General features: G+C 43.7%; 1 protein-coding gene across 1 annotated transcript in view; it reads right to left on the bottom strand.

Annotated features, from left to right (window-relative positions):
• LOC115262745 (tetra-peptide repeat homeobox protein 1-like) overlaps positions 1-18,136 on the bottom strand; it is a 54,744-nt gene that overhangs the window by 15,655 nt on the left and 20,953 nt on the right. The window contains exon 2 of the mRNA XM_029865525.2: positions 2,829-3,239. Within this exon, the coding sequence (XP_029721385.2) occupies positions 2,829-3,239 (411 nt within the window). The remainder of the gene's footprint in view (positions 1-2,828; positions 3,240-18,136) is intronic.

The following is an 18,136-nucleotide window of genomic DNA, read 5'->3' as shown; positions in this document are numbered from 1 at the left end:
AGGTATTTCCAAAAAAATCACTGAAAAAATGGAGTAATCCTTTAGGTAGAAATGTAGGCAATAATTTCTGGAATGATTCTTAGAGTTTATTTTTTATAATCTTTCTATTTTTGTGTGTTTTAAATTATGCTAGTTCTTCATACAAACTGGATGTTTCTGAATTTCTGATAGAATCTCTAAATGTTTGTTAAAGAAAAATATCTCCTGGGATTGCATCTTTTCAAGATACGTGAGAAGAAATCATTGATAAATTTTCGGAGAAATTCTACAGATAAACTCCTGAAAAAAATTTGGAGGAATTTCCCCAAAAATAAAAAAAAAATTATTAAGAAATACAATCATAACTTATGTAGCAATCCCTGAAGGAATTTTCTCTTTAACCCTTTAAAGAATCCCATGAGGATTTTCGAAAGGAATTTCTGCGGAAACCCGTGAACCAGTTTCAGGATATTTTTTGAGAAACTCCCAGGAAAGTCCCAGGGAAAATTCCTGGAAGAATCCCTGGAGAAATTTTCACAAAAATTCGGCAACATAAAAATTCAGAATAATTAAGAATATACATATTTATTTTACCATGCAAAATCATAAAGTTCTGCTATTTACACCATTCAGGGAAAACTTACTGCAAATATAAATGTTCGTGCAAAATTCGGGACACAAAAAATTACATATGTGTAACGTACAGATTTCTTACGGGGTCTGATTGGATCTACGGAAACTTGGTGTTCTTTCAATTACAGTTTCAAAATACAGACAAATACAGATTTTCTAAAATCCTGATACAGATTTTTGGAAAAATCATCTGGCATCCCTTCCGAGGAGAGAGAGCATGTTACTGCAGCTGCTTCGTGTCGATGAGATTGAATAAACTCGTCATGATGGGAGGATCTTCTTTATTCATCAGCGGTTCTTGGGCATTGCTGATGAACACTGACTCCCATGTGTTTAAGTGGGAAGTAAATTGATATGACCGGTCTTTTGTGGATAAAATAATTCGTAAACACAAACGTAAAACACATCGCCACAGTATAACTACACTACAACCGGACACAAGAGAGGTGAAAAGAGTCAGCCTACTATTCTAAAAACTACACTGTTAAAAAATGTTACATCATATAAGCTGTAACAAAAGGGCCCTGTTATATCGCATAGATTTTCTATCTGTTTATAACTTTACAGTTTGCTCTCAGTATGAAGCTTGCATTCAATATTCCACACAAGAAGTTCTTTTAAGTAAATTCCAGTGAAATGACATAGACAATTGTATGCTAAATTTGTTTACGTCGGGTGTAATTTTCAGAAATTTTTGCTGTGTACACTCCACCGACAAGGGTTACACGTTGTTCACAAAAGTGAGAACACTCTGCGTGACCTGCTTTGCAACCCTAAAAACAAGGTTCCACCTGACGAGCAGTGTGGCATATACCAGATTCCCTGCAAGGACTGCCCGGCGGTTTACATCGGCCAAACTCGTCGGAAGGTCAAAGTCCGCATTAGAGCACACAGGAATGCCGTGGTGTCGAATAGCAACGAATCGAGCGTGGCGGCTCATACGGTGGAAACCAACCATAAAATAGATTGGGATAGTGTACCCAATACCCAAGAACCGCAGATGAATGAAGACGATCCTCCCATCATGTCGAGTCTATTCGATCTCATCGACACGTATCAGCTGCAGTAACATTCTCTCTCTTCTCGGACCCGGATTAGTTCGAACAACATCGCAATCAGTCGGACATCGTCCCGTAGATGAGCCGCATCGAGCCCTAAACCGGTCAGCATCAAGGTTTTTTTTTAATTATTCTGAAGATTGTAAGAACCATAAGTGTCGTGTCTTGTCTCGCGTCGCGTTTCGTGAAGGCCGTGGTTGTTCTTACGTTAGCACTAAATACACTGCTGTTCCCAGCTCGCGTGTGTTAACGCAGCTCTGGTAGATGGTATGATTACCTAGATCTAGGCGTTCACACCATGGATCCTGTCCAGCACACCTCTTCCAGCGCTACGATGCTGAACCCATGGTCCTTCCGTAGATCGGCGAGTATGCAGGTGTCCCTGATGAAGTTGAGAGATCGTAAGTTCCAATGCGTTTTTAACGGCTAGCTCGTAGGGCCGGACTCCAATCTTCTACTTTCCGGAACACTTTTGAGAATAATTGAGCTTAGAGTCCTGACACCGATTTTCAAAATTAACGTTCGCATTCATCTGCCTGGCAAACGATTCGACAACATTTTACGGGTACAATAATTTTGGCTTATTGTTACTACTGCTATAACAATCCTAATATTTGAATTTTCTCGTATCTGACGTTTTATTTGTAAGGCGAAGCATTTTTATGTGAAGTATCATATAAACATATCTTTTTCTTCTTGCAAAATTATTTGCTGTTTTGTAAGTTATGTCACATTTGCACTGTCATTTATTCGTGTCTGGTTGTTTATCGTGACGCAACACGGACTGGACACAATACATTTAATGGTTTTCTTTGGTACATCGAGGTTTTAAAATTAGTCTAGTAACGCTAATGTTCGTGTGTTAGAATACCACTGGAAACATGTTAATTCTACTACTTCACTGCATTTAAAAAAAAAACATTTTCTACCAGGTTTTATGTAATGTATGCAATGCATTAAAGAAACATATTAATTTCTATCAACCCACCACGTGGACATCGAATTTTTGTGTTCTGCCAGTAGTGGGGTCACCGCAGAGGTCAACCCGCAATATATTCATGACATTGCTGACAGTTATGAAATATGTACATCATGCACCAAAAATGAGCGGGAGAATGTACGGGATTAAAAAGCGGGTGCACGACGGAATCCAATTACCTTGACCGGCACGGGGTATGGCTTTTCCACCGGGACGGCATACGGCTGCGGGATGGGGATGCCAATCTTCTTGGTGACCACCGTGTGGCTGTGGGTGTGCGCGTGAGCTCCCAGGAACGGTCCAAGGGGGCCCGACGGTGGCACGGTAGCGCCTACTACGACACCATCGTGGAAATGAGGCAGAGGCAGTGGCGCCGCCACCGCCGGAGCTGGGAAGGCATGGGCGTGAGCGTGAGCGTGGGCATGGGCGAAAGCGTGACCATAAACGGGGGCCGCCGGTGCGTAGGCTCCCAGACCGAAGATGCCACGCTTCTCCTTCCGACTGGGATCCGGTTTGGATGCGGGCGTCTCGATGGGTGATGTCGTTATCGCTAAGGAGGTCCCAATCGTCAGCAGCGGGAGGAGCAGCACCTGTATGGGAAGACCGGGAAAAAGGAAAATTTAGAATAATTACGTTCACGTTGTCTGGGTCAGCTTAACCAGATGGATTTTCCCAAAGAGGCGATAATTTAATTTTATTCATAGCCACCGTCATTCGGATGAGAGCATCGACCATGTTCCTTAGTTTTATCCAGGAAGTAGGCAATCAGCGGCACGCGGTTTGGGGGCTATTGTTCCGTGGAACGCTTTGTTTTGAGCCTTATTGTTTTACACGACCCGGTGGGTTTTTCACCGGATGTCATTTCCCGCGTTGATGGAAAGCTTCCGAGTTACGGCACCGAAATGTGCTGCTGCTGACAAGTGGCTGACGAGATTTTGATTTAGGGTTCCGTTTGCTCTTATGTACCTATACCTAGCCGTGATAACACAGCTCACGTGTTGGATGAATTCAAATGCAACGTGTTACATTTTTTTTTGTGATTATAATCCTCAAACTCATTACCATAATGGAGGATATTTTCCTGTGAATGTGGCGTGAAATTAATCCGCATTGTTTCTTGACAACGGCAGACTGGAAATGCTCTGAAATCATATGTGTCTACATGTGAATCTGCTTAGCCACTGTAGGTTTAGAAGAGTTCTCGAAAAATTGGATGGGTTGCTTCTGCGAGCCTGTGTATCTGTTTTCCAGATTAGGAGTGGCTCACAACATCGCGTGTTCCTCAGTTTTGGGCAGCCGATTAACGTCCGAGTGCCAGGTGTGGAATTGAGAATTCCATTCCGCGGGAATCGCCCAACGCAGGAGCTCACTGAAGCATTACTTGCGCCGGCGACGGTAGATCCAAGAAAGAGCCAGAGTCACGCCAGTATCAGCGCACGCTGAGTAGACGGACGAGTGTGTGCGTGTGTTTGTTCGCTTGCTAGAGGATGGGAATATAGATGGATTCTGTAATGCATTAGGGTGTATCCCACATCCCACTTCCTCTTTAAAAAAATATCCTTAGGGTTTGATAAATGCAAATTGATTTTTCTATCAAAAGACAATTGGTTTTAGGTATTTGGGGGCTTTGTTACCTTTACGGCTCAGTCGGATTTACCCGTTTTCTCGGCCTCGACCAACCGAACGTAGTCCTTAAGGTAGTCAGGAACTTTCTTTTCCCTTGACGGTCGCTGTTCACCCACTTCCGTTTCCTTGCCATCTCGAGCAGGCGTTCTCCACACATGGACACGTTTTGTTTGAGACACGTGTCGTTTCAGCTGCTGTCCATCACCACCTGTTAGCACAAGGTTTCCTTTCCTCTCCTCCGTAACAGTATATCTCTTTGGATCAAACCGACTATCACCCTTGGATCTGGATTGACGCTCGATGATCACTGTATCTCCTGGTACAATTCTGCACTGTCGTGCACCACGGCACCGGTCTTCTCGCTGTTTACCACTAAGCTTAGCTTTTTGGTCCCTCTCGTCTATTAGTTTGTCATCATGGTGGGCTTTCCCTGGGTTAATTAATGGCAGCCCTCGTCTTATTTTCCGTCCGTACATTATTTCCTCTGGAGGGACTTTCGTTATCGAGTGTGATGCCGAGTTATGGGCCCTGACTGCCGATTGGAGTTCGTCTTCATAATTATTACCAAGGGATGCGGCGATTGACATGGCCTTATTAATGATTTTCATACTGTTTTCCACCAGCCCATTTTGCTGGGGGAACAGAGGAGTGGAGTAGACATTCTTTATGCCTCGCTCAGCACAGTACAGGCTAAACTCCTGCCCGTTGAAAGGTGGGCCGTTGTCTGTTTTAATGGTTGCTGGAAACCCTTCCTTATGGAAGATGTCTTCAAGCACTTTACGAGTGTTGTCAAAGCTGGTTGTTTTTACGACACGGGCAATAACAAATCTTGATCGGTAATCAACTATGACCAACACGTGAATTCCCCCAAATCTGGCGTACGGTCCGTTGAAGTCCATGGCTATTGTCTCCCAAATTGTCTTGGGGGCTGGTATGCGCTCCATCGGGGTCACTTTCTCCGGCCTCCCGTTTGTAGCGCAAACTTCACATGTCTTTACCCAGTTTTCGGCATCTTTAGGCATTCCCGGCCACCAGACGCGCTCGCGGAGAATGCTTTTCAATTTTGCTGCCATAGGATGACCACTATGTGCTATTTCTAAGGTTTTCTGTTGGAGCGCTTTTGGGATTACTGCACATCCTTGCTTAACAAGGATGCCATTTTTGACCCAGAGGTATTGACCGTCCAGTTCCAAACTGTTCACGACCGTTCGAAACAGTCGGCGTTTCAAACGGTCGGTGAAACAGTCGGTGACGGATTTGACAGCAGAAATGAGCGAGAAAGATTTCGCGCGCAAACGCGTTTTCAAAAACATTCAAGTGGTGGAACAAGGACAGCTAACCGGTCGTCCTGATCAGCTGTTGCCGGCAGCCAAGCCGCCAGCTTTTTGGCGCGGAAGACGGGGGGTGTTCAGATGCAATGTTTATCACTCAACAAATTTATGAAAATATTTTTTTCGCAATAAACGTTTTAAATGTTTTAAAGTGAGGTTTAATAAATGCAATTTATATTATTTCCAGGATAATTGCCCATGTTTGTCATTCTGAAGACCTATACGTTTGAAATAATGATGTGCTTGAACAAAGTTGCTGATTAATTGGTTTCTGTTAAATACATCGAGAATCCCCTCGATATTCGACGACTGTTCTGAACAGTTTCACAAACAGTCGGGATAATCCAACCTTGAACTGAATACACAATAACCAGAGATAACTTCAAAACTTCGCAACTGTTTGGGCCAATCCCCTGACTCCAATGCTGCAATCACTTGTGATAGTGTAGAGTCTTCCAAGGTTGCACGTCTCACATCCTCTTCTGTTAGAAATCCAATGTTATTCGATTCGATTTTTGCAATTTCCCATGGACTTTCCACGTCGTCGAACTCATCATCTTGACCGGTGTACAGCCTGGAAGACGGATCGGCTATATTGAATTTACCTTCCACGTACTCTACGACGTAATTGTATGGGCTTAGTCTTAATGCCCAACCGTCGGCTCGCGTAAAGGCTCTTTTCGAAGTTTCTCTGGAACGATTGAGTATAAACGCAACCCCTTTCGCGTCTGTTCGCAACCGTTTCTCTGTAGCTGTTAACGCTTTAGAAGCGAAGCTAATGACGCGGGGAGTCCCAACCGTGTCTCTTGAACGAGGACAGCACCTAAAGCGTTGGGGGATGCGTCTGAATAAAGGATAGTTTTATCCGTTTCTGAAAAGTAACCGAGAGCGACTGTGGAGCTTACTATTCGTTTCTTTGTGGCTTCAAAAGCGGTGGACTGGCGTGGACCCCAACTCCACGTTTTTGTAGTAGCGACTTCCCACAATGGGCTTGTTACGTCTGCAAAGTTGCTAATATATGGACTCACGAAGGAAGCTAATCCCAAGAAGCTTCGTAGTTCTGAAGAGGTTGTAGGTTCGCGGAATTGCCGAATATGTTTAACCTTTGCGTCGTCGATATGGAAGCCCTGCTCATCGAGTTCGTGGCCTAGGAATTTTATGTGTTCCTTATCGAACTCACACTTTTCGGTATTCAGTGTCAGGTTATTTGCTCGCAGTGCCTGCAATACTCTGGCCACAGTTTTATGTAGGTCTTCGATGGTTTTTCCAAAGATCAGGATGTCATCGATGTAGACAATGACATTCTCAATGTCTTTCAAGATGCGACTCATTTCTCTCTGAAAGATTTCAGGAGCGCAATTTACCCCAAACATGAGCCTTGTAAAGCGATACATGCCACTTTCTGTAAGGAATGTAGTCTTGATTCTTTTGCTAACTCGAGATGGTAGAAAGCGCTTGTAAGGTCTAGCTTCGTGAAGTATTTCGCTCCATGGAGTTTAGCTTTCATCTCATGAATTAAAGGTAGCCGAAAGTATTCTCGCTTTATGGCTTTGTTAGGAGCACGCATGTTTACAACAAGACGAAAATCGTCCTTCCCCTTGGATACGGCAGACATGCCACTTATCCATACTGGCGCGGTAGTGACCTTCTCAATGATGCCCCTTTTCTCCATTTCCTGCAACCTCAGTTTCGCTCCTTCCCTGAACGCTGCGGGGACATTGTAATAAGCATTTTTCTCGGGGGCTACAGTCTTGTCGATGCTGAACCTTACTTTTACTCCTGGCACTTTGGGGAAAACTGTTTGGTCTTGGGATTTCTCGAAGCTGTTTATCGAAACCCCCACTTTCAACAGTCCCATATCACTAGATGTCACTCGACCAAGCAGCGAACGACGTCCGTGTGGAACTACTAAAAATTCAGCAAGGGTGGATGGTGCTATAGTACCCATCACATTTAACTTTGCTCTGAATGCACACTGGATCTGCATTGGCTGCTCTGAAGCGTAGGCTCTCAGGATTGAAGAATTTGATAGTTTGATTTTTTCCATGGTTACCAAACCATCTTCAGCATCCCGGAGTAGTTTATCCCAGTCTCTACCTCCAATTACGTTAACATCCGCACCCGAGTCGATGAGGAACTCTATTGGGCAAGAGGAATCCAATCTGCATTTCACAAGCACATCATTCAATGTGAGAGCGTTTATGTGCTGGGTGTTGTTTTCTGTTCTCGGTCGATGAAGCTCTTCTGTCACGTTGGCTTCCTTCCTTCGGCATGTTACGGCAAAGTGTCCGCGCATGACGCATCGGTAACAATCCTGTGTCTTGGCCGGGCATTCCTCACCTTTATGCGCTGGCCGGTCGCACCTGGAGCACCGCCCGCGCTTGCCGAGTCTGCCACGCGGGTGAGCGTTGTTGCGAAAGGGTGCGCGTGATGATTGTTGGTTGTTGTAGTCGGTATTCCTGTTTGGCCTCTGGCCAAATGGTCGGGGTCGCTGGTAGCTTCGCGGGGTATTCGGTGTCCTAGATACCTCCTGTACGGTTCCTTCAGAGATGTTATCAGAACTTGACTCTCTTGCAAACGCTTCACTACGAGATGCAGATTGGACCACAAAGCCGCATCATAACCAAATGTTCGAGCTGCCTTTGCCAGCTCGCGGTTGGTCATGCCCTTCAGCAGCTGGGATCGAACGAATCGCTCTTGATCGTTTGGACTGTAGCGGCATAGCTGGACTTTGGTCTTCAGACGTGCGTAGAATGTCATCGTCGTTTCTCCTGGTTCCTGCTTCATCTGAGAAAAGGCCTCATGCTCAGCAGCTGTGTCTGTCAGACCGAGGAAATATTCGGTGATGTTAGAAACCATTTTTCGGTAGCAGTCCGGCTCTTCAAGACTTGGTCGCAATCCAGCTGCTCTGACGATGTTTTGTAGATCGTCACCAATCGCCAAATACAGCAGCTTTGCCTGGCGGGCAGGGTCCGAAATGTTGTTCAGCGTTATGGCAATTTCAAATTTTTCGATGAACTTACTGAACGCTTCCCACATGCCAGAGGCAGGAACATCTTTGGGGAAGTGTGGAATATTTTCCAGGTGGATGGCTGACTGTCCTTCAGATGACACAGCAGGACCGTCAATGCGGCCTCACGAGTCTCCCCCTGTCGATGAATCGACTCCGCCCTCACTTGGCGTAGACGTCGTCGCAGATTGTTCCCATGGTTTTTCGGAAATAAGCTGAGCCAGGTCGACGATTGCCTTTTGCAGCACTGTAAACATCTCAACCGTGACAGCCGGTGGTTGTTGAGCCGTTTCTGGTCTGACCTCGTTAACTGGGTTTGTCGTACCGTGAGGGGCTACTTCGTCTTCCAAATTTGAATCGTCCTCCGAACTTGAATCATCCTCCGGGTCTGGGTTGTCCTCCGAATCCGCTTCATCTATTTCATCCTCCGGACGTGGGTCATCGGTCTGACCAATTTCACTGTCCTGGTCAGATTCCGCATCGCTTGACGACCCATCAGTATGCGCTTCCGTTTCTCCCGGCTGAATGCGGACGTACTTCCCGACACGATCGTTCATTTTCCCTATTGAAATAATGTTTAATCACACGTTAAGGTTTTTTTTTTTTCTGAAGTCAAGCCAAAGATTATTTGTCTTTGCCTCATCCAACAACGACTTTCCAAAAATCGATTAGAACCTGTAATTCCCCCTCACCGTGCATCGTGGAAACGTTTTATCATTGTTGTTTCGTCTCAAAAACGCCATGCTAAGCTATTCTTTAAAAAAAAAGTATAACAAAACGGCCGTCCCGGATCATTTTCCGATGGGATTCCTCACCTGAACGATATTTTTCGCTTCAAGCGTCCCGCTAAACAACGGAATTGTTCGTGCAACACTCGTCCCGGAGCGGTACCCCATGGTGTGACAATCTCACTAGCACGTTACACACTATCGTTGCCGTCCCGGCAGATCCCACCACGTTTTTTTTTTGTCCGAAAATCACTCCAATTTGGTCAAATCCACCACTGTTCCTCTCTAGTTCTCAAGCCAGCAGCAACCAACTCCAATTTCTTACTATTCCCCCTTCTACCGTACGTTCTGCACACGTGGGTTCCACTTTTGCTGTTTCGTCCCGAAACGCATTGCTAACATTCTTTAGTCAGATAAAACAAAATGGCCGTCCCGGTTCATGTCTAATGTGATTCCTCCTCTAAATGAAGCTTCCGTTTCAAGCGTCCCGCAAGACAACAAAATTATCTATACAACGCTCGTCCCGAAGCGCTATCCCGGAGCTAGAGAATCTCATCGTCGTACTTCACAATTTCCCACTGCCGTCCCGGCAGATTCCCTCCTATTGATTTTTTTTTTCAACAAGAAATGCGCCCATTTGAACCAGCTTACCGATTCTCGCTCGTCCACTGCGGTACAATCTGAGATTTTCACTTTCCACTTCTCGTTTTTTTTTTAACCCGCTTGGTAACGCACTCCTGTTTAATTTTCACTTTTCTTTCCTCTGCGACGGGCGATTCCCACATTAAGCCAAGATGTTCTGTTAAGCCTTTCGGGAAAAGCTGAACAGAACGCTGGCAGGACCGCCATTGTGGAATTGAGAATTCCATTCCGCGGGAATCGCCCAACGCAGGAGCTCACTGAAGCACTACTTGCGCCGGCGACGGTAGATCCAAGAAAGAGCCAGAGTCACGCCAGTATCAGCGCACGCTGAGTAGACGGACGAGTGTGTGCGTGTGTTTGTTCGCTTGCTAGAGGATGGGAATATAGATGGATTCTGTAATGCATTAGGGTGTATCCCACACCAGGTAAAAAACTAAGCACTGTCCGGCCCTGCTAGCCAGATGGAAAAATGAACGGAAAGTCAGCAACAGAGTAATATGACACCTGCCAACAAAAAGAACTTGCAATTGGAAACTCGTTACGTGGAACTGCCAATCTCTGAACTTCATCGGGAGCACTCGCATACTTGCGAATTTACTGAAGGATCACGAAAACGGCACGTAGTGCTGCCACTGGTGTGTTAGTGAGGATCCTTTCCATAATGCAAACGTTGAAAGGTAATCATATGATATACCAGAGCTGCGGTCACACGCGAGCAGGAAACAGCTTTCATCGTGAAGTTCAGAGGTGCATTGTCGGACGACGAAAGAATGTGCAGGTTGAGGAGCAAGCTCAATCAACGTGCACGCACAATCTTCACTATGGAAGCATTGATCATGATTTTACGCACAGTTTGAACGCGAGTACGATTGCTGACCAAGTCACGACGTCTAAATCATCATAGGAGACCTAAACCCCTAAACGCTCAGGTAGGTCAGGAAGAGGAATTCAGACGAACGATTGGAACATTCAGCGTCCACCAGCTGACCATTTCCCCGCTTTCAAAAATATGCCTTATAGGCCTTATGTAGCACCTTCATCTAATACAGTCTCCTTTATCGTTACACCTGAATATCACCACATAAGATGGAATAGCAAAAGGTTCTGACTAATGGACGGCACTTATCCGACATTACCGAAAAGAAATCAACGAATGATGCATAGACGTTGCAAACCTGTCATCGGAAGTACTTTGGAGGTATTAACCTCACATGGATGGCCTTAGATAGTGCAGCTGCACTGACATTTACAGACCGGGAAATAAAGGTATGTACTGCCCATCAGAATAAATTTGGCGGATGAACCACGGTGATCGTGCAGAACACTTAGCCGAGGGGTGTTTAAAGACTTAAACCCCCAAACCGAAAACTATTCGACGAATCGCAAAGGTGGAGGTATCAGTCTTTGTCGTTAAGGTAAGGTGCCTTTGGGTTGTTCGTATTTATGGGTTTTTGATGTTAAAATTGCCACAAAAAGGACAATAGACATTTTTGCATAACTTGAGAACCAGTCAATATAAAGAGCCAAATTCGGCATATGGAAATTTTTTAAAGCAAGAATGTTTCTTTGATGGTGTTATCCTTTCCTCTATCTGGGAGTAGGGGAGATGCTTTCATATAAATAAAACAGTAGTTTCTGCATATCTTGAAACTATATCAAGAAAAACAAATCAAATCTTGCTTACGGTGTTTTAAGAAGGCCCTCGCTTCTGAAAGACATGAGTTTACTGCTCACTCCATCCGAGAATTGATTTTTTTTAACCCTTCTTTGACAATAGGATCATTTCAAAACATATTTATATTCAAACCGTACACTATGTCAGCGAGCTGTTTTCAACGTAATGCAAAAGGAAGGCTAAAAGAAGGCTATTCCTACAAGTCAACAGTGTGTTTAATTTGCGGCCAACATGCTAACATTTCAAACAGTAATTTTTCCATTTCATCAAAGCTTTTTATTCCGAGCGAGATTCCGAGTGTCATTGTTGTGTAGTTTGGGGTGATCAAGCTGTTGACTATGTGATATTTGCCTTTCGAATATGTTACATTATTATTATGGCACAAATTTCCCGAATGGAGGAGAACGTGCCTCTAGAACCGACCTACTGATGTTACATATATACTGATAAAGGAGTTAGTTTACAATCAATTCGCTTACTTCTTCTGAGATTTTTCCTTTTAAAAATAGGCTATTCTTTCGCGTTACACTATTATGTAGAAAGGGCCATCCTCATACAAATGAAACAAAAATTTAAAGCAAAATTAAAATACATTAAGGCAACAAAAATACAAAAGGTGTATTTCTCAGGAAAGAAGCATGTTCTGATATCAGTTTGAACTTTTTCTACGTCAAGAATAGACGAGTGCACCGATGAACATTGAGTTCACTGAGTCTGAAAAATTTTGACAGCACATAGGAGTCGACTCTCAACAACTTCTACTCAGAGATGCATCACCAAAATGCAGTGATAATTTTTTTCTTTGATTTCTTACATGAATTTTCATTTAAAGTTATGCATATTCATACAGTTAATGCGCTAGCCAATATTTTTGTAACTTCATCTCGAAAACTAGATGCAACAAATTAAACAATTTTTCAGCTCGGTAGAAGTTGTTGAGAGTCGACCCCGCTGTGGTGTCAAAATTCGCTGCCCGAGTGAACTTTCAGCGGGCGGTGCACTCGTCTATTGGAGATTGTGGGAAGAGGATAGATGGAGAAATAGATGGTAATGAATGTGTCAAATGGTCCCTTAGTAGCCATATAGCTAACGAACAAATGAACCAATCAGCATCATTTTTGAACGGCTCAATTCGCCTTTATGTCTTTAGGGTGGTTGTATTTACATGTTGAAAAGGCAGCAAAACTCAGCTCAAATGTCACAAGAAAATAGCAAATACTAAAATAATATGAGCTGTTAAAAAGATCGTAATTGGGTTTTTAAATTAACAAAAATGTATCGATTTTTTTATTTTATACGAAAGAGCACCTTTTTCTGAGCCACTATGATTTTTTTCATATTTTTAGAACTTTGTTTTGGTACCTAAAATCAATTTTAAAGATATTTTTTGAAATTTCCTTTTGACAGCTGGGTAACTGTTTGACAGCTCCACCCAGTACAAAATGTGACGAGGGGTGATTCGACAAATCGCTCCCATACAAACTTCAAATTGATTTTTTAGTAGGTTCCCGGGCACCAAAATTCATGAAAATTTGGATATCGGCTCAGTTTCGCATGCAGATTCAGAATATGCAATTATCTCAACATCGCTAAAGAAGCCAATTACATCAAACTCGAGTACAGAAGTACAAAAGTTCGATAACATTAAAAAGCCTACACCATCATATTTTCATTGGGCAATACAAGGTTTGCCGGGTCAGCTAGTTTATAATAATAATTTGTAAACTCACCCAGTCAACACACGATCGCATATGATGTTGAATAGGATGCAAAAGTGGAGGCGATATACGCACACTTTACACGCGCTTAACCCGGGAGCGGTCGCGTCGTCTACTGAGTACACGCACCATGTACAATGCACGTTTGTGGTACACAGCGTGAGCGCGGCGTCGCTGCAGGTAGTCTAAGACGCGACTGCTCGAGGGTTAAATGGAAGCATGTACGCATATGGCCTCCACTTTAGCATCTTATTCAACATCATATAAGACTCTGTGTTAGCTGGGCAATTATCTATTATATTATCTCAATTGACCAAGAACATCACTACAGACCGTCTGTTCCGGTGGTAAGAGTCCACTAAACAGGTGACCCCTAATTCATGGTGTGATGCGGCTATATGTTTACCGTGCCTAGGAATGAATGGCTAGGGGGGTCTGATAAAAACCTAACCGCTAACGGAACCTATGGAGTACCAGGGCGCCCTCCACAGTATTTTGCCCTTATTGCGCCAACCGGAGCAATGGTGCAGTGGACCTTGTGTTTCTCCGAGACAATCAGCTGCCCTTCTTTAGTCTCAAACTTGAGGCAAAATAAAGGTGGAATTATGAAGATGTTGTTATTGACCGTCCAGTTCCAAACTGTTCACGACCGTTCGAAACAGTCGGCGTTTCAAACGGTCGGTGAAACAGTCGGTGACGGATTTGACAGCAGAAATGAGCGAGAAAGATTTCGCGCGCAAACGCGTTTTCAAAAACATTCAAGTGGTGGAACAAGGACAGCTAACCGGTCGTCCTGATCAGCTGTTGCCGGCAGCCAAGCCGCCAGCTTTTTGGCGCGGAAGACGGGGGGTGTTCAGATGCAATGTTTATCACTCAACAAATTTATGAAAATATTTTTTTCGCAATAAACGTTTTAAATGTTTTAAAGTGAGGTTTAATAAATGCAATTTATATTATTTCCAGGATAATTGCCCATGTTTGTCATTCTGAAGACCTATACGTTTGAAATAATGATGTGCTTGAACAAAGTTGCTGATTAATTGGTTTCTGTTAAATACATCGAGAATCCCCTCGATATTCGACGACTGTTCTGAACAGTTTCACAAACAGTCGGGATAATCCAACCTTGAACTGAATACACAATATTCGTAGCCGATCGTCGCAGTTTGGATCGCAAGCGAATGAATGAATGGCGAATGGTGACGAATGCTGATGAGCGATCGAAGCGGCTATTATCATAACTAGAAAAGAATTTCTGCATGTAATGCATACGTTTTTAGTGTATTGTTGTTGAAATGCTAGATTAGCAAAGAAAATGATAAACATTTTTTGAAAACTTCAAATATTCGTACGCGCAATATCACTCACGAATCGCATCACCTCTCCATCGCTTGCGATGCGAATGTGGACGAATATTTAAATTCTATGTATGGCTTCCCACCGTTCGCCGGTATTTGCTGTCGTCGCTGACAAGCAAACACACAAACTAAAGCGACAACCATTCGCTGCTGACTGTATTCGAGTGTGGAAGAAGATGAAAAGTGGAAATCAGGAACCCTGTTTCGCATTATGCGATTTACACAGTGTATTCTGTGTATCCTCGTCTTTGACGTTTTCCAATCGATACCGATTTGGTTTTCTTGCTGCTGTTCTTTGTTGTGCTGTTATTGCGCAGAGTTTAATCTTACCTAGTTTGGGTAGTGGCTACGGTTAGGATAGCTCAGATCAATCTTCAGCATAAAAGATCAGCAACGATCAATCTTTGCAGACTTATGCAAAATGGTACAGCCCAAGTGGCCTTGGTACAAGAACCTTACTTTCGTAAGGTAAATTTCTATCTAGGAAACCTTGTAAACCCAGTGTCTGCTACTTTCAGTAAATATGAAATGGCAAACTCGCGTGTCATGCCTCGAGCCTGTGTGCTTGTCAACAACGCAATAGTTGCTACACTCATCTCTGAACTAACCACCAGAGATTTTTTTTACTAGTTCATATATTTGGGGCTCAATCGCGTATAATGCTTTACGGAGCCGAGGATCTTTCTTTGTACTTAATAGTATACATTATACAGAGTAATAACTTTTTAATGATATCTGTTAGTAATGGGTGGAAGCCAGGGTACTCGTGGCAGCTCGGAGTTAGAAGGTCACATTTTGAGGGATGGACAGGGTAAGGATTGGGCCAAAGGTTTCACTGCTGCTCATCCGGGATTGAATCGCATCTTGCTAGCGTATTCGGTGCCTTGTGGTGTTGGTACCAACTTGTTGTGGGACTTGGTCTTCCGGATGGCCAGGAGCAGCTTGGTAACACAAAGAGGACAAAACAGAGAAAAAAAAAACTGGAGAAGAAAACACAAACGAATTAAACTTTTATACCAGCAGAGTGAAGAAAGTCGAAAATACATCCCATGTATGTGACATCGCGGGTCCCCAACACATCTCTCACAAGAACAAAGGGTTATCTACCTTTGGCCTCAAGGGTATCCAATAGTAGCGCTCTGGAGGCGTCATTATCCGGGCATTGCCAAACTACGTGGTCGATGTCATCATAACCGGAACCGCACTTAGTACAAACATTGCTCAACGCGAGGTTAACCACCAGAGATCTATGTGCTATCACAATTGATGTATCTCTTGGAAACCTCAACAGGAAATACGTCTATTGTTCAGTTTATTTACCACATGATGAACAACCCTACGGATGCCTTCAAGCAAGTCATCGCATACTGCACTTCAAAAGGCCTTCCGCTAATTGTTGGCAGTGATGATAATTCCCACCATATCATCTGGGGCAGCTCAGACATTAACTTGAGAGGCTCCAGTTTGATGGAGTATTTAAGTAGTACAGATCTTGCATTATTTAACATAGGCAACCGCCCAACCTTCATGGTATTTGCTAGAGAGGAAGTGTTAGACATAACGCTTTGCTCTAGTAGAATAAGTCACGGACTGACCAATTGGCATGTGTCAGATGAAGAATCTTTATCTGACCATCGCTACATCTTTTTTGAACATTTAAATGTTACTTCGCAAACATTGCGTTTCAGGAATCCCCGGTCAACAAACTGGGATATTTTTACTGATTTGGTTGCGGCCAAATTTCATGGATACTCACCATCCATTGGCAATCCAAGTGATTTAGATGATGCCGTTGATACTACAACGGCCTTCATCATGGAAGCTTTTGAAGAAGCTTGCCCTCTGCGGTCTGTGAAGAACACAAGAGGAACCCCTTGGTGGAACTCTGCTCTGGCGAAACTCAGGAAACAATGTAGAAAGAGTTGGAACAGACGACGTTCGCCTGGTTCGGAGGCTTTCAGGTCGGCTCACAAGGCCTACAAGAAAGCTCTCCGGTCTGCTGAACGATCCGGCTGGAAAAATCTTTGTACAAATGTTTCCAGTTTGAGTAAAGTCAGTCGGTTGAGCAAAATCCTTGCGAAATCTAAGGATTTCCGAGTGAACGAACTTCGTTTGCCAAATGGCGATCTGACTTCTTCTGATGAGGAAGTTCTGGAATGCTTATTCAGCACACACATTCCCCTGGATGTATGGATATTACATCTTCGGATGAACCTGATGTCTTTTCTTGTAGTTATGATTCCCTGGCCTCGACTCGGAGTATTGTAACTATAGAATCGATTGAGTGGGCACTTAATAGCTTTGCTCCTTTCAAATCCTCTGGGGCAGATGGGATTTATCCTATTTTGCTTCAGAATGGATTTGATCATTTCAAACATGTTTTGAAACAACTACTTGTTGGCAGTTTTGCTACAGGGTATATTCCCAAATCTTGGCGGGATATAACTGTGAAGTTAATTCCGAAAATGAGTCGTGCATCGTATGAAGAAGCAAAGAGTATCAGACCTATCAGTTTGACCTCTTTTCTTCTGAAATGCTTAGACCGCATTGTGGATCATCACATCCGTGATGTTCATCTGGCCAATGTGGCTCTTCATGTGAACCAACATGCCTACCAATTTGATGAGTCCACTGAGGGCCCATATAGCTGAGGCGGTAAACGCACGGGTATTCAGCATGACAATGCTGAGGGTGACGGGTTCGATTCCCGGTCGGTCCAGGATCTTTTCGTAAAGGAAATTTCCTTGACTTCCTTGGGCATAGAGTATCTTCGTGCCTGCCACACGATATACGCATGCAAAATGGTCATTGGCAGAGGAAGCTCTCAGTTAATAACTGTGGAAGTGCTCATAGAACACTAAGCTGAGAAGCAGGCTTTGTCCCAATGAGGACGTTACGCCAAGAAGAGAGGGAGATTGTGCCTCTTTTCCACAAGGTTGTTCACGATATTGAGAAGGCATTTGCTGAAATGCAATCCTGCTTGAGTGTTTTCTTAGATATCGAGGGTGCCTTTGACAACGTGCCTTTCGATGTCGTATTGGAATAAGCTGGAATAATAAAGGCGATGATATAAATATCTCAAATGGAGGATAACGTGCCTCTGGAGAGGCCTTCTGATACCTGATGATGGTAGGGAAGTTGACCTATCTCGGCAGGGCTTCTGTTTTGGGCACTTTTCTGCTATAACTCAGGCTGTTTTCATCTGATATGACGGGAATTAGCGCATATGATGAAGTAAATTTCTATCCTACGTTTTCTGAATCTCTTTAGCGAACAGTTGTTTGCTAGATACTCACTGATCGAGCAATATTCTACAAATGCCACGAAAAGCAGTAGGATATCACAACTTTCCCTTGCGACGTAATACCCAAAATTTCTACTGTACTGAACTAATCTGAA

Source organism: Aedes albopictus, chromosome 3 (assembly GCF_035046485.1).
Source record: "Aedes albopictus strain Foshan chromosome 3, AalbF5, whole genome shotgun sequence".
In the NCBI taxonomy this organism is placed as follows: Eukaryota; Metazoa; Arthropoda; class Insecta; order Diptera; family Culicidae; genus Aedes; species Aedes albopictus.
Note: the sequence above shows the minus strand (reverse complement) of the source record. Positions and strands in the feature narration are given on the sequence as shown.